At 35.3% G+C, this 22,746-nt stretch overlaps 1 protein-coding gene across 2 annotated transcripts; it reads left to right on the forward strand.

The window, feature by feature from the left end:
• Positions 1-1,003: 1,003 nt before the first annotated feature.
• sens-2 (senseless-2) lies at positions 1,004-20,946 on the forward strand. 2 transcript variants are annotated; one of them, XM_001810915.4, is made up of 5 exons: positions 1,004-1,387; positions 5,553-5,711; positions 9,421-10,276; positions 10,427-10,608; positions 18,354-20,946. In XM_001810915.4, exons 1-5 carry the CDS (start codon positions 1,228-1,230, stop codon positions 18,545-18,547), a joined length of 1,551 nt encoding a protein of 516 aa, XP_001810967.2. In that variant the 5' UTR covers positions 1,004-1,227; the 3' UTR covers positions 18,548-20,946. The 2 variants fall into 2 exon arrangements, with proteins under 2 accessions (XP_001810967.2, XP_015840150.1); XM_015984664.2 differs by lacking the exon at positions 5,553-5,711.
• Positions 20,947-22,746: the final 1,800 nt, after the last annotated feature.

Raw genomic sequence — 22,746 nt, forward strand, 5'->3', positions numbered from 1 at the left:
TCTGCAAATAATACTTAGCTTAAAAACTCCTTATGATTTATGCTAGCCTAAAGAACAATTCAGAAAAAAATTCTCAAGTCTTTTCAAACAATAGAAATAGAATAGGTAATAGAAAAACAATTTCTTGAGTTTAATTCTAAAATTTTCTTAATTCTGATTGCATCAAAATTTGTCCGATAGCTAACCGGCAATAAATAACAAAATTATCTCTATTGCAGTACACCATCATTCACAGATAACCATGATTTGCAAAAATTCACCTGTCCGAGCTAAAATTAATCACAATATGAACCAAGCAATTTTAAGAAATTATTGAAAACAATCAATGCTAATTTACTTCATTTACATCATCACGAACAACAAGACTTTAAACCTTTACGCGGGTTACAGTGTAGAAGGCGTGCTCTCAATCTCGACCAATAAATGAACATTATTCCCCACTACTTCGCTCCGTAACAGAGGGAATAAAGCTCTCTAAGGATAATCAATTGTCTATTAAGTTCAAGAGCCAACTTTGTGAAAACTGATGCGGGAAACGGAATCAAATGAGATAACTTCCAACTTTCTAATTTAAATTCGTTCAACGGCAAGTTACGAAATGCAGATCAAGTTGGAACTAATTAAAATAAAATTATGTACTGCAACGCGGTCTTGCCAACATTGGTCCAGATCTTCTTGTTATTATAGAACTAACAAGACGCATTAGCAAATAGAAAATTCAAATGATCTTAATTGATAAATTGATGAATTTTAATTAATTTTATTTTAATATGGATATGTATAGTGACCACAACAGGAGCATCAAGTAGATTTCGAGAAAAAAATAGAATTTTTAAATCACAATACCTTTCATAGTATTTCATTCATTGATTCAATTGGTCTTTGGGGCGTGTCCTGTGCGTTGTGTGCCGCCCTTTTCCCTAAGCACAAGAATATAGAGTCGAGAATCAGTATATACAGGGCGTGGAAAGATTAAACTCAAGCTTATCAACTCAAATACACCAGTATCAAACAGTTGACTGTCGACTGAATCTTCGCCAACACGCGTTACCACAGATAAGCTCCAAAACTGATAAAAAATCGTCGCTCGTTTTTGGCCTAAAAATTAATTTTGCCGGTTTCGATGCGGGTGTGATGAGCTTTTGAGAATGTGTGATGTTTATTCTGAAAGCAACTACAGATGATGTGTTTTTGTGATATTTTTGCGATTTGATTTTTTTTTTTTTAATGGCTTTGGAGCTGAGTTCACATCCTCCCATGCCGTTGGACTATAGCAATGGGGGGACGAGAGAAAATTCGACAAGTCCGGTGAATGTTTCCGATTCCGCTCCGTCAAGTCCGCCGGGAAGTAGCGCCTTCACCGTCGTGACGCCCAAAGGAAGAGATCGTAAGTTGTTTAGCAAACATTACATTTTTGCGTAAATTAATATGCCACCCACAAGATAAATTAAAGACAAAATGTTCTATCTATATTTCTGGCGTAAAATGCACATTGCCGCTTATTTTAACAACAAAGAATAAAATAAAATAAATATATAAATAAATTTTTCAACTATTCTTCAGAATGGGTAAAGTTTATTTTGTTAAATGTTAGTTGTAATTCAGATTAGTAAATTTTATCTAAGAAAGCGTTAACTGTAATTAGGACTTAATATTTTTTTAAATATTTTGAGCAAAATTTTGAGATTAAAATTTCAAAATACTACAAAAAAAAAGAAAACATGTATAAGACATGTTGACATAAAAAAATCAATGTTCTTTCGATTGCCGTTGATAAAATAGAGTTCCTGCGTTCCAAAATAAGAGTCATATTTTAATTTTTTTTTTATAAAATATTTAAAACTTTTCCAGAAATTTTTGTCCTGATATTATTAAGAAGTACATTCGATTAAACAACATATTTTTTTGTGGTAGAAAAACTAAATCTAACAAAAAAAATCAAAAATACAATGAGCGGTTATGGAATGAATAATCTTAATAAAATTAAAAATATTTGGTTGTGGTAAAAATGCTCGAACGAGTTAATTTAATTTTTGGAAAGTATACCATTTCGAATTAGATTTGAAATTTTTCACTTTTTGGTTTTCGAGTAATAACCAAATCATAGGTCTTGAAACACATTCACTGACAAGGCAAATTTTGCAACATTGTTTCTCACGCAAATACTCATTTTACTTTTGTATAATCATTTTTCGAAGATAGATAGAAGTTTAAATATAATGTAGGGCATTTTGAATTTTTTAGAGTCAAAAAACTCGAGCCGTCACCGGTGTCCTCCGTGGCATGGTACTATTTTTTTAATAATATACCACTTCATGGAAATCACTCACATCGCTCACTTTTTCTCTGCCAAAGACGCCAAAACGGACACATTACTAGCGAACACATCAAATGCAGTTTAACATGTGTTTTCTTGTGTATGTAATATTGTGTCCGCTTGGTGTAGTACATTACATCAATAATGCTTAAAACAAGATAACACGCCAAAGCGGACACTCCAAGCGCTCACTTCATTTTACAAGCAAAGAGCTGCAGCGCCAAACTATAGCTGTAAGTTGTTATTGACAGTATGCCACAGCGGACATTAGTGTGTATGTATCTACCTAATATTGGAAAAGATTATGTGTCTGCTTGATATAAAGAGGGAAAGTATCTGGCGGACACCGGTGTCCGCTGTGGCAGCGAATGTGTTAATTATCATAATGGCAATAACATAAAATTAAATGTTGCATATTAATATTTTTGAAAAACAAGCAATAAGTGGAAAGCGGATATTTTAGTATCAATAAAAAACAAACAAAAATAAAGGAATTAACAAAAAAGACATAATTTTTCATTTAAATAAAATTTTCAAAGTGCCATCCATCCAGCTTTTGACAATAATAATCGACAATAATTGTTCGTAATGCTTTTTATATTTTTTAAATCTTTTAAGTTTGGATGACTATTTAAGGGAAAACCGAAAAGACTGGTTTGTCCTTTAAAATTAACAAATATCCAATTGTTTTGCAACAAAAAAGCAAAAAAGATTAGTAAATAAAGTACTGTCCTTTGGTTTCAAATGTATTTTCATAGTGACAGGTCATTTACACCAGTATTTAAATGAACGTGTAATAAATAAGAAAAAAAATTGCTTGATTATGAGTAATTTTTAAACGAAAATTTGCCAAAATACTGACGTCTACAAACTAAGAACAAGCTTTTTATTTGTTACGATTATAAAATCACTTTAACCTGAGTAGTTTAGTCCCCTTATGAGACAATGGCATTACAAACTGTAAACAATTAGAAAATTGAGACAAATGGGATTGTCGGAAAATGAACTAAGCACTCATTAAGAAATTGTGCCGTCAAAGGATTTATTTCGTCAGCCGTATTTTGGACAATTAAACTTATCAGAAGTGTAGACGGGTTTCTTGAGTGTTTCCTTGCAACGTCATCATCACGAAAAAAAACCAATGTTTCAACCCTATTTTTAATATCACAGTCCCCTAAAAAAGATAGCGGTAAACCAATTAGAGGTACGGGTCTTATGTAAATAAAATTTATCGAAGCCAAAAAGCATTGATTAAAGTAATAAAACGTGCTAGTATACCGTGTGATGTTTTAACGCCAGTAAAACCGAACCGAAATTAAAAATAAATCAGAGTGTTACGCACATGTCCATCATTTTCCTGAATCGGGTCAACGAATCAACATATGCACCAGTATAACTTACAATAAATAGCACAAAAACGTCCAGGATTTGTAGAAACTCAAGACGAACACATGTGTTCTCAAGTCATTGTTCCCGGATGAACATTATGAACGTAATTTAATACTCCCCCTTGCACAAAAACTTAAAAAAGATTTAATTTTTAGTTTTCTTTAAGTGCGTTATCACTTAATAACACAGTGTGTATCATATTTTATTACAAGTTTAGTCGAGTTAGGAAAATTTTACAAATATGATTTGGTTAATAATTACAAAAGTAAAAAGCGGGCATCGATTATAAAAGTGATAAATGAAGAGATAAAACAGATCAGTCCGAGAGTTGAGTGCTAAAATAATTTGATTTCTATATCGAATTCTCTTTGAAGTGAAGCGCTAGATTGCATTTTGTTGGCGTTAATTGAAATTGACGAAAAAATAATTAGTTTTCCCTCGTTTTCGTCTCTCCTATCACCACGATGTGTAATAAACTGAATTCGGTTTTAACGCCGCGTGAAAATAATTCACCAATGTTCGTTTTAAAATGTATAGACATTGATTTACTCAATTTACGAATGACTGTGTTATTTTAATTATTAAATACTTGAAGCATCCTGCTTGTGGTTATGTTTGTCGGTAACACTAAAGTGCAGATGTATCCAAAGACTTGTATCAGTGCTTGTATCATCTTCAGTCAATTAATTATTGTTATTATTAAGTAAAAAGTGTGAATTAATTTCAATTACAAAAAATTCCAGTATTTCTCATTTCCAATAATTCATAAATAGTTTGAGAAATTAAAAAAATTATATTTATATTGAATCACAAATACGTCCGAATAATGTATAGCAATTCCGATTGAGTTACAAAAAAATATATAATAATAAGATATTGCCATGTTACTTTGTTATTTCAAAAGATAATGTTCTAGTTCAAGTTGGTTTTCTAGAAAAAAAATTATTGGCCTTTAATTTATCAAAAGCTATATGCTTGTGGCTTTCTTACTGAGGTAAAAATAAATGTAATTATTCGATAAATATGTAACATTTGTATTTGATAGTCAATGTCGCCAAATTGAGACTTCACAAGTGACTTATAGTCACTGTTGTCAATAAAATTTCCACTGTTATAATTTGTGAAGCGTTTTGTTTGTCTCCTCGTTGGAAATCTCTAAATATTTAAGATCGATATATGGCTTAAGGTCAAAGCTGAATCTTTTCGTCTCCAGAAATCAGCCGTAATAAATCCAATATCACGAACGCAGCTTTAGTGGTTGATGTCCCTGGAGACATCTCGTATCACCTGACACCAGCTCATAATTACGCTGGTTGCGACGGTCTCGAGCAAAATCAAGTTCCGAAATCCAAAGAAAACTTATCGGAAAGATTTCAAATTTGTTCGAGAAAAGTTTTGATCCGACACAAATCGAGGAGAACTCGCGGTAAAATAATAACTTGTTACAAGCTTTTAGGAAAATCGTCGTAACAACATCGGAAATAAGCGGATTAGAGAATTATGAGGTCTCTGAGCTTTAATACAAACGGAGAGAGCTTCAATCATATCGTTTTTAATAATTGATGGGCATTTGGCTCAATCATACTACTCGCTTAGTGCAGAATTTTACGATTTGTTTAGCGACGCACCTCAAACGCGTGTGTGGGACGAAAACCCACAATCGGAAATGACAAATTAATGCGTAATTGAGTTCGCTTGATTCTTAATGGAATTGACAGGGCGCCAGTGCAAGATTATGACCCTCAAAGTGGAGAGATTTCGTCTCAAAAACAATTCTATTAAAGCTACGTTTTTGAGATGAATCATACCAACATATATATTTTTAACTGATTCTTTCCTGTTGCAGTCCTGCCGGACCGAAACGGATCTCCTGTTCAGTTTCCTTCTCCGACAGGATTTGCGAGCTACTGCAGAACGCTCTGGGGCTCACCCTTCATTTCAAGCAGCCCTCGTTATTTATCTCTCGCTCAAAACCATTCCGAACAATCAACCGACAAGTCCAAAGGTAAAAATCTTTACGACCGACAAAGTGGTGGATAATTGTCATATCCGACGCTCAAGTGGCGGCTCGTGTTCCTAAATAGACCTCACAAGGCGGTCATTACGTCATTTCCGAGACCCCTTGCTTATTAATTCATCATTCAACCAGCCCGGCAATAAATAGGCGACAACTAAATTTTTGTGTGGTTTTCATTTTGGTCCAATAAAACTAAATAAATTCCTCATATTGACAAAATTCGCACATCATTCTATCAAATGATGAGATAAGAGAAATTTATAGCCGTTTTAATTCGCACTTTTTCGATGATGTTCTGTCAATATAACTGTTTATTAGGGCGCATAAAACGCTTTAGTTCGTATATTAAACCCCAATAAAAATTTAAATGGTTTTTATTGCGTCACTGGATTGGATTTGTTCTCCAATAAATCAATATTATCGATTGTTTTATCTATTGGTAATCTCAGTACTGAGAGCAAGAGCCAAATTTAAAACTCGATTAATTAACGATTTTGCTTGATGAAAAAAAATGGTTTTATCTTTAAATCTTTAAATCTTTAAATCCACAAGTAATGAAAGTTTGGTTCCTAATCTGTGATTATTGACTGTGTTAGTAACTGTTTTTCGCAATATAAGATTGCTTTTTATTATATGGGTGTAAAAGTTTGACGCAAATGTTTGACTTAAACATTTTTATCTTAAATTCTATAAAACCACAAATTGTTGGCACTATTAGCGGATATACTTTTCATTCCTGTAGTCAACAGAATAAATCATGCAGTCATCGAAAAATTCAGGTTTTGTATAACAACTTAATTCATATTTTTTAATATTGTTTCACAGTCAATATACCCATGTTAATAACTGTTTATTAATAGTACAATAAAAATGTAAAAAATATAGTTTCTTAGAAGAATCAAATAGATTTTTAATTTAGTCCAAAAAATTGCCAAAAATGATTCAAAATAGTATTACTAGAAGCCTAATTGTCATCAAGTTGCGTCTTACACTGTCCAAGCTATTAATTAATACAGTACTATACCTATTCCATATTTCTTGAATTACGAAAATATCCATAGTCTAAATTTACCATCAGTTATCTTTGTTATTTAATACGAGTATTGATTGTACCTAATCATCACAAAAAGCTCAAAGCAGCGCTAGCTGTTCGGAGAATTGATCCACATTTCACTATTTCTAACGCGTCCTTATTTTAGGATTTGCCACTTACAAAACAGTGTATTGATTTAGTGATTCTATCGAAAAACTAGTTTTCTCGAAGGAAATGTGGCTTTATGCGTCCAACACCCGGATTTCCGCCAAATAATAAAGTCACTATGTGTTTTTTGGGGTGGTTTTAATTCGTCGGTTTGTTATTAAACATCTGTAAATCGTACACAGAAACCGTTGAACCAGCGGTATGTGCGCAAGGATTATCCATCCAGACGTTCCTCGAGATAGCGGCTCTATGAAAGGACCGATAATGCAGGGATTTCAGATATCGATGTCAGTATGATGAATTACTTCACGGATTGTAAATCACATTTAATCTAACACGGGATTGTTTGAATATTGATTCGACAAGATCACAACGGACGTTTGTTTTTGAGCTTTGATGCATCGCATTATTTATACACGCGTATCTTTGTTCCTTAAAAAAGCACTCTTAAAAATACTTAGAGATTCGATCTAATTACCGATTTGTTGGAGTGCACTTACGGTTATCGGTTGTTAATTCAAATATGCCCATCTGAAATTTAATGAGATGACCGAAAAAACCGCAAAAAAATTTTTTTTGTTCGTAATAGTCTTTTGGGTTTGTTTGAAGATTGGATGTAGGACATTTAGCCCTACCTATATATCCGCAGCGTAACCAAATGTGCAATGAGCTGGATCGTGTTTTGCAAAGTGTAAATTGGTCTGAGCCCCCGGGACACGTCGGCAATCCTGCCCTCTCAATTAATGGTACAATGTCGGTCTGCCCCATGTATCTCTCTGACTTTGTGTTGTGCATGGGGGCCTATTTATCAACGTGTGATAAATACGCACCGCCTCTTTTGTTTTAATTCAGTGGCCTGTCACCTGAAGACAAAGCCTGACTCAGGGTAGTATTTGCGTTCCTCCCCCTGATGCAGTAGTAGGTATAGTTGATACAGTTAGTTCTTTTGGGGAAAATGATATAATTAGCCGAGTCAAAACGCAATGATTAATTAATCCAAGGCGGGAAAGCGCCTTTATTTGTGTTTCAATTATTCTTCTTGATTGATTATATTGACTTAATTGGAACGAGGAAATTAAACTTTAAATAAAGACATTAATAGTAATTCGTTTGGATAATTTGGCGTAGGAGTGAATGTAAAGAAAGCGGGGCGTAATGTATTCTTTTGATGGCTTCACGAATCATTAGGTTATGACCGAATAGTTTAACAGGGGTAATTCTTAAGGGTAACTACCCCTTGTTCAGTAAACAGTGCTCTGTTCATTTATTCCAACACGATACGCGTACAACATAAAGAATGGGGGTGTAATATGTACAAGGGTGGCTTTGAATAATTCATGACCTTCCTGTGACAGCTGTTACTGTAACTTCTCTATATTGGCACTATTTTATCACTTTGCGTTGCTTTTTAAACATGTTATTTGCTCTTTTCCGCTATAACAACATTTTGATTAATTGGAACTCGCTGAAAATCGAACACCTGCCGTTTTCAGATTTTTCATGATTGCTGCAAATTGCGGCGAAACAACAACGCTTGGAATTATCGCTGATAGATAACATTATTGATGTCCAACCGACTAATAAGCCCAAGCTCAAATTCTGATTGTTTCTAAATCTTTCATTGACAATGTGAAAGCAAACAAAACCTCGTGAATCATAGAATAAGACAAACACAATGAAAATTTAACAAATCTAATATTCTCTACATATCATTGCCACCGTATTTGTTCTACAACTATTGTTTCGTGATGTTATTATATCCGTTCGTGTCAAATTGACTAATCAAAAATTCCCACTGTGGCGAAAACAAATAACCAAAATAAACACAACGGCCGTTTGGCATAATACAAATAAATATTTTGTCATTTTGTAAATATTCACATCGATTTTTCACTGTGAAATTCACAGCTATGCGTTTTTACAGCGTCAAGAAACAGACAATGAAATAATAATTACGTTACAAATTACCATAATAGTGCCATTTAGGAGTAAAGAAGGGGTCATTTTAGGATTATAGTAAAGGGTGCCATCAAAGGATTAAAATCTGTCGGCCGCCATCTCATTTCAATCACTTCGGAGACAACGACCATCATTTAAACGCAGTCAAAATCTGATTAAAATGATGACATGATATCACGAACAAAAAAATAATTTAGAAAAAGAAAAATTCAAGGAATAAAAACCATTCTGTTTTTGTTAACAAAACCAATTCTAAATTGTCGAAAAAAGAAATATGAATAAGCATTTAATAAAACAAAAATTTGTTTACTATAACAATAGTACTGAAACGGATCCTTGTCTGTCCCTGGCGGTGTGCCTCTGGGAGCGCATTCGCGACAAGTTCATTCACGGTGAGATGTACAAATCGCAGAGACATAATGATAGACGACCTGTTCACCCCAGTGTTTTCACCCTAGTCCTCGCCGTTAACAGTAAACATTTGTCATATTTCCCCCGAAATGAATATCAAAATACCTCCTTTCACCTTTCTTCCAGAACCAATCAACTTCGGCATCAGTCGACTAGTCACGAAATCCGAAGACGAAGACGAACAAACCAACAACAACAACAACAACAACGCAAAATACGAAAGTAGCGACGAAATGAAACTAAATCGATGGGACAACTCACCCAGACCCTCACCCAGCACTTCGCCAGAGCTGGAAGTGGACTCTCCTCCACACTCCCGAACTAACTCGCCTTCGCCTCGGCCTCCTTCAGTCACCGAGTTGAACAAAAGCGAGACTTCGAAGAAATCCGAAGCGTTTTCGGTCAGTGCTTTACTCCGACCTGACAATCCAAAAAAATCAGACGGGCCTTGTTACCAAGAAACCATATCAGTAACTCGATCATATCTCTATCCACCGTTCGTTGATTTATTAAAAGACGCCCAACTTAAATCAAACCCAGACTATGGCTCCGCATTCCTTCCGAGAAACTTTGTACATCCCGGATTTTTCCCACCCGGACTCTACTCACAAAAAGAGAGCGAGGAACGAGGCTTTTTGCCCACCCCCACAAGTTTGTACTTTAGTGCAGTTGCTGCAGCTATGGCAAATGGACAGTCGCAGCCTGGACAATACCCTCCACCACCCACTTCGGAGGAGCTGTTTAGGTTAAGGCACCACCTTATGAATAGTCCAGGGGTTCATCCGCACCATCATCATCTGTTGATGAGGCCCGGAATGATGCCTCTGGGGGACGTTTATTCGTGTATTAAGTGCGAGAAAATGTTTTCGACACCTCATGGACTTGAGGTCCACGCCAGGAGGTCGCATAATGGGAAAAGACCGTTCGCTTGCGAGCTGTGCAATAAGACGTTCGGACACGAAATCAGCCTCAGCCAACACAGGTAATTTTCGCTGCGTGTGTGTGTAAAAAATTCTAAACTCTAATAGAGCCAGTAACAAATAATTGCTTTCCCAAAACAAGTTTTTGTTACATGGCAATAATTCTGTTTGAGCGAATTTTTTTCCAATTGGCCTCAATTGGTGTTTTCCAGAGCTGTCCATAATGTGGAAAAAGTATTCGAATGCAAACAGTGCGGTAAATCGTTTAAAAGATCTTCGACTCTCTCGACTCATCTCCTTATACATTCCGATACTCGGCCGTACCCTTGCCAATACTGCGGCAAGAGGTTTCATCAGAAGTCAGACATGAAGAAGCACACTTATATTCATACCGGTAAGTTTACGACTAGCCCATAAAGCAATTTAATAGTTCCGCCAACTATTCAGCGAGTTAGTGATAGTAATTTATGATAATAAAGACGGCTTGTTGTATAGTGATACAAGCGGGGGCGCTGTATCCATGCCGCAAGGTTGTTAACAGTCTGAAGTTATAACCCTACGCCTTGTCTAATTAGTAAATAATTCACTGGTAAGCCACGACGGCAATTAATAACACGCTTAGTGCTAAGACGTTGCAGCGATAGGAAGGAAGGGTTAGGCGAGGGTGAATACAATATTGCCGCCTCGCCAAATTAGTTACCAACAATATTGATATTAAGGTGCTATTAATAAACGTCAATCGGAGTTTAATTCCGACTTGGGGAGTGAAAGTCGTTGACAATGCGTTGAATTTCCATATCGTTTTGCTCTATGCTCCAGTAAAAACTATATTTGGTTCACTTTCATAAAAACAATTGTGGTGCAAATAGCGTACTCTTGACATTAACTTCTATATGAGTTGTTGTGGTAACAGGTTAATCATTTGCACCACAATGGTTTTTATTAAAATGAACCGAAAGTACCCACTTTCTATGATGAAAAGTGTCAGTTGTTATTTATTATTTATTTATTTATTCCATTCATTCATGTATTGTAACCACTCTATTGTAAAAATTCAGGAACCTTGACTTTGTTTAATTAATATATTTTGCCACATTTTGGCCAACGTAACGATTCCAAAATTGTGGTTTTTGAAAAATACAAGTTTTAATTGGTCTTACTATCGATATCTATGTAGATAATTGTGTGTGTTGATTTATTGGATTTATTGGATTTATTGTCACAAATGATCGTATGACGCATACTGACGTTAAATTTTTATCTAAAAACTGTGCGATTTAGTTGTATTTCGAAAATTTAAGTAAAGGACGCTTGGCAGTAGCGTCATTGTCGAATTAGTGATTTGACGGCAATAAATCGCTCGGACAAAGTACCATTGTCTAACAGCACAGGAAAGTTTACCCTAAGTTAATTGTCCTCGTGCCCCGTCAAAATAATAAATAAGCCCAACGTCTCGCGTCAAATAATAATATCCGACTGAGCTGAGCATTCTTTTCTTGTTACCAAATCAATTAACGTCCGCGTCGTGTTTCTTATAATTAGAGTTTTTTCGCAATTAAGAAAAACCCCATTTTTAAAATTGCCGAGCGAGCTGGCATTTCTCGAAGGGTAATTTTGATTGTGTCCCGAAAACAGCTTTTTTCCTAACACAAGAGAGGGAGAGCGAGAAGATTCTGTTTTTTTAATTGCGAAAGCCCTGCATGCGAAGTGTCACTTTTTTTCCCCGACCAATTACGGGACGACCCAAACACCCCTCGCGCGCACTTTCATTTGTATCTGCGTCTCGACGGATTTTTATATCACTAATTACTTTCCTGGCACGTACGAGAGTTTAAGTGGAAGACGGTTTCTGGCTCCATTCGATCCTTGTTATTATTCGCAGGACCTGCCGATGATCCTATCGGAAATCTGTTTGCTCTAAACAGCACCCGAATTCATTAATAACACGCATTTTTTAATAAAAACTATTCTAACTTTAATAAATTGGATTCGTATTAGAGTTATTATCCTGAGCCGCAAATGCAACATGTTTTTGTCGCGATTTTGGTCGATTCCGGGTATTTCGGGAACTATTAGAGATAACCCTGTGAAGTTTATTAGTTGGAAAGCTCTTTTAATTATCTATCTTTTTCAAAAAACATCAATAAAAGCAAAAATAAGAAAAATAAATATAAATTTATAACTAAAAAATTATTGGGAATTTGGCGATTTTCTTGAAGCCAATTGATTTCTCAGATCATTTTACATAAGATAGAATGAAAATAGTTCCAATTTTTCAAATAGTTTTGCAATAATTAAGAAAACAAAAATTTGTTAACACCCCTGCGTCTCCAAAAAATTCAAAATTTTGAGAAAAAGCTATGCTAAAACTTATTCAATTTGATATAAATGTGATAAAAAATGCACTTACATTGCATTTTTAAAGCCTTCCTGTTCACTTTTGTGTCTCATATAAAAAGGCATGCATCACTTTCATGATTTGTCATTTGATAAGGGGGATATGAAGTAAGGATCGAGTGGCATAACCGTGCATGGGGGCGCTAATAAAATTAAGACAACAAATGGCCCTCTACACCAGCATCACGCCACATGCTCCCAATGTCGTCTACATCACTTACAATTTTCGATTCGAAAAATTCCTTGTCAAACTTTTTCCAGCACAATAAACTAGAGCATTTTAAAAGTCCGAACAGGATTTTGGCAGACATGTCGGAATCCTTTTTTACGGGTGTTACTGTTCCAAGGCGGCTATAAACACCGTCTGGCCGGCTTCGTTCGCTTTCCTTCCAATTTGTTTTAGCACCAGCTTTGCTTTCCTTCAAGACTTACGACTCTAAAGTGTCTGATAGTTAACAGAAGTCGTTCATTATTTACGTATAAAAACGATCGTTTCTGCCGAATTCCACGTTCGTTTTAAACGGACGATAATAAGCTGATGGGTTTGTGGATGTTGGTGGTTATAGTTCGTTGGGCACACGCGGGGGCCCATTAGGGACACACTCCGTTAACAAAGAGAGGAGTGGTGGCCCGGTGTCGGGTTACCGATACGATCACCCCTTAGCTCAGGATTAGGAAAGCCAATAATGATAATTATGTTAGTATTGAATTGACGGATGATTCTCACGCTTGCGAAGAAAATCAAAATGATGACTGCGCAACCTCGCTCTCTGCACAATTAAATCGTTTAAAGCCATTATCCTAAAGTGTAATAAAGAACGTGGCGAATTGCGACGATAAATCAAAAGCCATCATTAAGAGACTCCTCGCCGGATTTCAGAGTCAAATTGGAATTCCGGGCCGAGCTTCAATATCGCTGTTAATAATGCGCTTGCACGCGCAGACAGACCACTCGTCGTCAATAAATTCAGATTAGATTTCTCTTCGATTATCACCTTTATGGCAAAACGGTGATGAATACAATCAATTGAATTCTTTAATCAATTGCACTAAAAACCGTATTAAATTACATAAGTAAGTAGTTAAATTAGGTGTTCCATTTATCTTTTTCAAGTAAGTCTTTTAACTTTTTGACAAAACGTAGTTCGTGTTGTTTGTTTTTTATTGCAATAAAAATTCTGTTTTTATTTTTCCTGTAGTAGAAATTAATAAAAATGTATCCTAAATTACCAGATTTTAATACCTATAATTTCTGTTTTTGAGATCTAAATAAGTTCTTTAACTTGTTAAAAAATCCGAACTCTATTAATTTCAGTTAAAATTTTGCAAACTTGTCAATACGAAAAATGGTTTTAAACTAGGCGCAATTTTCAAAAAGCAATAAACAGTTGGCCGCTTAGCATTCAGCGTAAGTAAATCCGGGGTTTCATATGTTTGAATAATGTTCGGTTCCGAATATCACAGGACACATTCCAGAGATCGGAGCGAGGATTGCGGGTGGCGGACAGAACACTCAGGAATGTCCAGGATTCTCCAGGATATTGGTCTCGCTAACCTCCGTTCAGCCAGGATATTAATATTGTGCCTCGTCCCTAATTGCAGTGCGTAAATTGCGAACGCGATGAGCAAAATCTTCGCACGAGTGCGAATCAAAAAAGAACAACAAATCCATCATGAATGCAGCAGCACTGCTAAAGCGCTACACAAACTTTAATCCCGCCGGGTTAGTAAAGAAAATATTTAGCCAAGGGCCAATCTAAATTTGGTCCGTGAAGTGGCGTGCCTGATTGGTCGTATCGAGAGCATCGCCGTCAAGTGTTATCCTTGCAGGATTGCTTCGAACAGAAATTGTGGATTTTTCATTTACCCGCTTCTTCCAGACTCACGCAAAAAATATTTATAGCAATTACATCAGCGTCCAGTTTTTAACGGCCATTTGAATTATTAAAAATCCGAATCTCGTATAGTCCGTAATCTGTGCGCTTCCAGGATGCTAAAATCAGCGAACCTGAGACGTTTCCCTTAGGACAAATAAAATTTATGGCTGATTTGACATTTCTTGCTGGACGTTGGACGAAAAATCACTTCGGCACGTACTCTTATACACAATATATATCTCTCTCTTGCTCCGATTCATAAAATGCCAGTGGGCGAAGATGATATAATTTTATTTGGGATAGAAGGCAACATCAGTAATCTGCTCGGGTTCAAGGTGCGAAACATTGAAATGCCCAGATAAATAAGAGCCCTCGAGGGTCGCCTCCTTAAGGAGGATCTTCTTCTGATTTATGGCGAATCTCGGAATCACTTTATGACGCTCTTTCGACGTTCGATTGAACGCTTAATTACACTATTTCAAACAGAAAGCCAAAATTATTGATTCTCTCACAAACTAGTGTACTAATTATTTTCTTAATTGCATTCTAATACCCCTCCTTATATCTCAAGTTTTCTTTAAATAATACGTTAAAAATTATTAATTTAAATATTTCTATTCGGGGAATTTTTTATTGGCAGGCATACATACCCCTATGCATAATAGTAAAAAAACGTCAAAAATCGCTTCTTGTTTCGGTTTCTGGACAGTCTAGACAAGCTGTCCGTTTTTCGAGCTCAACTAAGGGGATCTCACTTGTTATAAGAACTACGAGGTTGGTTAAATTAGTGCAAAAAATGTGTTTGACTTAATGGTCAAAAACAAATCTTAACAAAAATGTTTAACCAAACTTTTGGTTGTTGATTTAATAAACCTTTATTAGATTCCTAAAAACGAATCTCTGAGCTTATCTGAAAATAAAACATTCAAACTTCAAACCTGAATAAAAAGATACACATTTATATATTATGTATTATATTATTGCACATTAATTTATAAATTAATTTAGGTACATTTTATTTGTGTTTACTTAAATTTTACATTATTGAAAGGTGGCTGAGGTAATAAAGATTCATGTTGGTTTTCTTGAAGGTAGTTGCTCTACAAGAAAAAATATAAACATCTATTAAAATATTGTTATTTATTACATATTTTCAAGTTGCATAATTAAATATTTCTTAGCTAACTCGAAAATGATAAAATTACTTCTTTGCATATAGCATTTTCCTGTATTTAACAAAGGATGTCAAAAATTGACTCCCAGCTACAGCAAAAAATGTAAAAACAGTTTTTAACCCATTTTTGGACAGTTAGACATGTTGTCATAATTAATGAAAATAATTGTAGTTTGTGTACCTATAATAGTTAAAAATAATGGCGATATTTTGAAATTTCCTGTAAGCTCGTTAAGGTGCAATGCAGCGAAAAAATCAGTTAATTTCTACGGTCCGTGTAAATGACAAAATTGAGTTCAATAAATAAAGGTCGGTCGTAAACAGGGCGGGCGCCTTGCTCAATTTCGCTTTAGAGCCCTAGACAAGAAAATCATTTCGTAGAGTGCATCGCAATATCCACTTAAACCCAGCTAAAATCTGCCGCCCTCTATGCGTTCAACCCTCTTACGGTAATAATCGTAAATTCTATTAAAACATAACCACGGCGCGAAATCTGCCGCCATTACGGCGATGGTTCCGCAGTCATCTGTTTTATATCCTGCAACCTGCGCTCACTGTGATGGCCCAGTCTGAAGAAGGCATACAGCAGGAGTTAATACAGACCATTATCTACAGCAAGCGCTCGCTCAATCTTTCTGAAAGCTTTCCCGAAACCCATAATGTTCAATTATTAAAGTCTATAGCTCATATAAGTCGTTTTTAAGAAATGATTGCAAGGCCCAAGCCCTTCATTCTGGATCTATGTTTGATTTTGCGCTTCTCCAACTCTTATTTTTCGAGATTTATCGTCAAGTGTTTATGAGCACCACCGTAAAGAAGAGAAATCTCACACCCTCAACTATTTTTCTCAATTATTGCCGATTTCGTAACCGGCTGATTTTTTTCTCATGAATCTGACACGTGAAATATATAACTGGGCACATGTGACGGGGGCGGGCGTCCCTGAGGAATTTCTGACAATTAGACTGCTTGTTTAGGGACCACTCTGAAATATTTCATAAAGGGCAGGACGTGAGAAAACACAGTGAATTAATAAATAAAAATCGTTACGAACAAAGTGTTAATTTTAGCGGTTTAATGCATTGTTATTTCAATGGTTGGCTAACCTGTTCAAAATAAACATCACGAAATTCAAGTGCGCACTCTTGTTTCACATCAACAAGTGCACATCTGTGCAGAGGGGACAAGAACAAAACACTACATAACCCCAGACTGCCGCATTTGGAACTGCTCTTTTCGACAATTCCAAAATTATACAATAATATGCTGCTCTTGGCTCCGCAAAATAATTATTATAAAAGCACAAGTTTTGTCAATTTATGGCAACGTTTTCCTAATTTTGTACACCTAGTTTTGTAGATATTTATCAATTAACTAAGTTCTTCAGGTTTTTAAGTCGAATCCATCGGGTTGTTAATTTGACTTTGTTTGGTTCTTCCAATTTTCTTGGTTTTGGGTTTCAAAATTTTATATATTTCAAGTAAAAGTTTTTGAGTTATGTGGAAAATGACGTTATGTCGTTATTTTGCGTTTTTCAGATTGTTATGTACATTTTTTATTTAAGAACTATGCTGTTTTGCAGAATTTCGATAAACATTACCAAACAATTGAGTGTTGTGAGAATGACATTATATTTAAACGTAAACTCATTAATTATCAGAGATATTGTTGTCAAAAATAAATCGAAACTTTGCAAACTGGATACATTTGTCGTGTATATTCGTTCGTTTTTGGATTCAAAACCTTTTTGCATTATTTTGACGAATCTGTTACTCTGACTGCATTCACAATTCAAAGTAAGCAACACACTACGTGGCGACTTAATGAACAACCATTCATGAACACATTGTAGTATTTTTTAAATAAATACCTACACAAGTTTAACTAAAAAAATAACACATTATAATATAGTATTATGAAAAATCGAAGTCGTTAGAATAATTAGCTCATATGTCAAAGATTCCACTACGCTTGCAAAGTGTTTAAAATATCCATTGAAACGTGGTCGAAAAGCTCGCTGAAGTTCATTAAAAATTAATTTTCTCTGGTCTGAAAGCTCCGCCTCGGAAGTAAATCTCGTTTATGCGAATATATTGTTTTATGATCCGCCTCATCCTCTTCATCTTAAAGAAGTTTTACAACTTACATGTTATCGATTACTATCAGTTTGCGGCGGCCGTGATTCGTTCCGTCAGTTGAGGAGAGGCCCCGCCTGCGCCCCAAGGTTGCTATAGGAACGGTGCCCCATACTCTCGAGCAAGATAAAAAACGTACGCTTTCGCAGGGGAGATAAAGAGAAACGAACTGATTCGCGAATCATAAGGGAGTCGGGGCCATTCGATGAATAGCAAAAAGATAAAAGCCACTGGTGACGACTTGGAGAATTTTTCGCAATTTTCGTCAATTTGAAGAATACTTTTAGACCACTTTCACATTATTCCATCCTAAACATGCTGTTTTTAATGAGATTATGTACAATTTTTTAGAGAATATGTTTAAAATATTTTACTGATAATATGCAATTACAAGAAAACTGTGGCAGAAAATCCATTTTCATGTTTCCAATTTTTGTCGATTTTTGTAACCTCTATTAGGTTTATTAGCGTTGTAAAGCTCTTTTAAGTATCTATCTTTTTCAAAAAACATCATTGTTCTCCGATTTTTACAAGCTCGTTCCTTTCACTGTTTCAGGCGAGAAGCCGCACAAGTGCACCGTCTGCGGCAAGGCCTTCAGCCAATCCTCCAACCTCATCACACACTCCCGGAAGCACACTGGCTTCAAGCCCTTCGCCTGTGACCTCTGTGGACGGGCTTTCCAGCGCAAGGTGGATTTGCGACGGCACAAAGAGACCCAGCACACGGAGTTGAGGCCCATCGTCACATAGTGCCAAAGCGCCGGAAGCAGTGTTGCGCTTCCGGCCAAGGAGGACGAAGGAGGCAAGTTGTTCAGGCCGCATTCAACGCTAATGGACCAAAATGCGTCGGCACATTTGATCAGCGCTGAATCGGCGCCGCAACTGCCGCCGATACGTTCAGTGTTTTCAAATGTTTGTTGGACGTCGTAAACATACCAAAGACTTACCAAATTCACTCTAGGCTTTCATCTGTGATTTTTTGACATCATATGAGATATGGTGCTAGTTTTGGACTACTTTTGTATTTGTTGCGAGACCTTTTGGAATCGGATTCCGGGAGGGAGAAGCACCGACTTGGGTCACACTGTACTAGGTGTTATTACAAATATTTAATATCTAACGTGCAATTTGTTGTTTCATAGTGCAATTTTACAGCTATTAATGACGATGGAAACATATCAGAATAACTGGCATTATTTTCAGCACTTTACATTTTCTTAATTAATAAAGTCCAAGATTTTTGGAACTACAAACCAACGAACTAAGCACCTATAATTAGACACACATTTTTAAAATTTGAAATACGAGCAAGAAAAAAAAACTGGTGATGGACAAGACTATTTCTAAAGTAAAAGGTGGAACCTGCTAAAACTTTTGAAACTACAAAACCGAAAAATAAGGTAATGTGCAACGACTTCTAATTCATTTACTTTTTGTTTACCCATGACAGACGGGACGAAAAAAATCTTGTGTATGAAAGTAGCTCAAGAAAATGTATTCAGACAGGTTTTAATTATTAAAGACTTTTGACAATATTAAAATTAGACAGTGGAAATTAAAAATTCTTGGTTTTGTTTAACAATGTAAGAAATAAGAACAACATTTTATCGTGACATCAATGTTATAAAGATCAGTATTTTATATTATCGCCTAAAAGGCATAGTATGTAAATTTTAGACTTTAATGAATTATTTCAATTTAAGTGATTGTCCTCTCTCAAAAACTTTTTTGTCAGAAAATACATTAAATATAAACCGAGTTCTGTATTTTGGGAGAAACTTAACATTACTAAAATCATTTTGAAATTTCGAGGTCAGGTCGCAGTTTTCTTGGAACTGGTGTCCAGTAAAAGTCTTAGCTTTATTTTTCTAACAAATAACTTCTTAGAGAACGATGTTTTCTAAAAAAAAACAAAATGTTTAGTTTGATTAAATATTTCCAAAGAATTGATTTACATAACGGTATAACGATAATAACAAAAAATATTTAGTTTAAACAATGTAGTTGCAGTAATTGCTTAATAGAAAGCCGAAATTTGAGAGTTGCAAGTTGGAGCTACAATATCACTGGTCTCAAAGTCGCGTAGAGACCATATCTTTATTTACAACAGAGGCGCAACGCCTCAGGAATATAAAACAGGCTTCCTTGATTGAGCAACTTGATTTTTAACCAGAGCTGCCTCCAACTACGGATTGAAATCGTAGTCTCGAGGAAAAGCGAGATTTTGCCCGCAGCAGCACCGCAGCAAATTGAAAAATATTCCATTCTTTCAAGCATCTCGTGAATTATTTATCAGAGTCGTAATTAACGTCCATTAGCATTGTTTATTTTGACTGAGTCGAATTCGCGCGCTAGTTTTCGAGAAAAAGGAAGGGACAGATTAACGCCTCCTGATTAAATTATGCACAATGCGGCGTTGTCATGTCATGTAACTCCATACTCCCAGAGCTGTGGTAGGGAAGATCACGACACTAGAAAGCTGGTTTCCGGTTTCAGCATCGTGTCGACACCCCCACTTTCCACCACCAAAACTGTCAACTTTCATTCGCTTAAACGACTGATTTTACTTCAACAATTCTAGATTTTCAAAGCTCTGCTCCTGAAAATCTTCCTTCACGTGAAATATTTATCGCAAAGAGTGCTGAAAGTATTGCCAGACGACTCGAGTTGTCTGTTCATGTAACAACCACTTTTATTATTCATTATTGCTATTACATGGGATTCATTCATATTACAACAACTCTTATTGATCTCACAATCAACACGTCATTAGTTTAACAAAAGTTATTATCAGAATCGGATACTGTTCTAGTTACACTCTAAATTCATTATTACTACACTAGTCAATAAAAATGTTATTGTTACCAAATCCGATTCTTATAATTGAGATTTAGTTAAGTACAACTTCCCAACGATATTATTTTACAATATGCGAATGTAAATACTTTCCATTATTGTTATTTTTGTGGATAGCTTTAGTCAATGTTAAATGTATTATAAAATAATGTAAATTATCAAATTCAAAGTACATAGACGTAAGGCACTTTGTATGTAAATGTGAAAATTCCTGTAAATAAGCTTATGTGTACGTTTTAACACACAGTTTTATTCTGTCACCAGAAAGTAAATAAAATATTGTGATTATAAAACTTGGTATTATTTTCCTACCACTTGTGTGTTTGATGATTGGCAGGTATGCCATGGCAATAACATATCCGGTCATTAAGCGATCGGATCGGAAATTTGGTTTGGGCCGTTTAATTTACGAGTTGCAGTTGGCGATTCAGTTCAGTTGGAGTAAAAGCTCGCAAATATTCAAACGTTTGAAAACGTGCAATTTCAGCAACGTGGATGTAGAACGAAATGAGAGAGAGTCTAATTCGTCAGGATTTTCCAAATCATATCATCGAGGGCTCGCTTTGTGCACACACATCTCTCCAGAGAAATACAATCAGCGAGTCGGCGAACGGTCAATCTGCCGACTGGACGTTATACGTCAGAATTCACTACACTGGCGAGCTTATCCATCCCCCAACTGACGCAAATTACGACAACCACCCTTAAATGTTTTCTCGCACAGAGCACAAAATAAATTCAATTCCGGAATTGTTCCACGCCACCGAATCACACACAAACGTCACACATTTTTTAATAATCCCAACCTCTGTTTTATTATAGTGTCTAATATTAAATAATTACATTAAATAATTAAAAAGTGTTGGCTAAAAAAATTCATATGGTGGATACGCCAGGTCACCATATTATTTTGACAATATCAGTATAACTTATGGCCATCTTTGGAAGTATTGTAAAATGACAAAATCCCGTCAAACAGTAAAATAAGTAAAACTTGTAACTCAAAGCCTGAAGATGAACTCTTACCTATTACAAAACAATTAAAGATGAAAAAAGTACGTAATACCAAAAAATTAGCAAGAATACACTTACTTCTTTGGTATCAAGTAAAGTATTAGCTTTTTAATTTGATTTAATTTAAAAGTTAGACATGATAATGTGACCAAATTTTTGCTTCTAATTCATTTTAAATTACTTTACCACACACATAAATAATAATTTAATAATAACTGTTTGAATAACGTTATTATTTTTGTTTTCCTTCTATTAAACAAAAAGACAAAGTTCTTCTATCATACGTCACTGTTTTATGCTATAGCCAAAATTATAAGATTATAATTATCAATTATTAATTACTGCGTAAAATTTCTTTATAAGTAAGTAAAAGTAACATTATTTTTGCAAGTTCTGAAGGTCTAAACCCGTTTTTAGACCAAAATTCAAGATTTTTTTTCCTGTTTTTATTAAACTAGAACAAAAAAATGACCAAATTTGCCGGAATATGACCAAAATTTTACCTTTTCTAAGCGTTTATATAGCAAAAACTCAATTATTGCGCAAAATTTCTTAATAAGTAATTAACAACAAATTAATCACTAGAGAAATTCTGGAAAATATTCACAGACAGAAAAAATCACAAAGTATGAATAACAAACGCTGAATTCTGTAATATTCTAAGTTTTTGAGATATAGTAAAAATAACGTGTTAGTGGCATTAGAAAATAGTGGGTATATCTCCAACTGGACGGGAAATTATAAAATTAAACGAACTTACCCAAGTGAAGTTCAATTTTAATTATATGAAGCGCCTCGTCCGAATAGATCACTATGTAGTATACCCATTTCCGTTAGATGGTAGCACACACTTCAAAGCAAATAAATTTGCGCGCCCTGTCACCTGATACTCCCTCTCGCGGCGCTTTGTCATTATTTCAAAGCTGTCGGTGATGTTGCAACACTGAATAGATCACGGGAAAAAATTGGGTCTGTATAGATCGGGAGGGAGTGATCTATTCGGACGAGGCGCTTCATATAATTAAAATTGAACTTCACTTGGGTAAGTTCGTTTAATTTTATAATTATATTTCGCGCCT

This window comes from Tribolium castaneum, chromosome 5 (assembly GCF_031307605.1).
Source record: "Tribolium castaneum strain GA2 chromosome 5, icTriCast1.1, whole genome shotgun sequence".
Taxonomy (NCBI): domain Eukaryota; kingdom Metazoa; phylum Arthropoda; class Insecta; order Coleoptera; family Tenebrionidae; genus Tribolium; species Tribolium castaneum.

Excerpts from the sequence above, each read along its gene's own strand:
- sens-2 (XM_001810915.4), top strand. The coding sequence starts at position 1,228 with ATGGCTTTGGAGCTGAGTTCACATCCTCCCATGCCGTTGGACTATAGC. Across the intron at positions 1,388-5,552 it reads GACGCCCAAAGGAAGAGATC|TCCTGCCGGACCGAAACGGA; the intron begins GTAAGTTGTTTA and ends TTCCTGTTGCAG. Across the intron at positions 5,712-9,420 it reads ATCAACCGACAAGTCCAAAG|AACCAATCAACTTCGGCATC; the intron begins GTAAAAATCTTT and ends CCTTTCTTCCAG.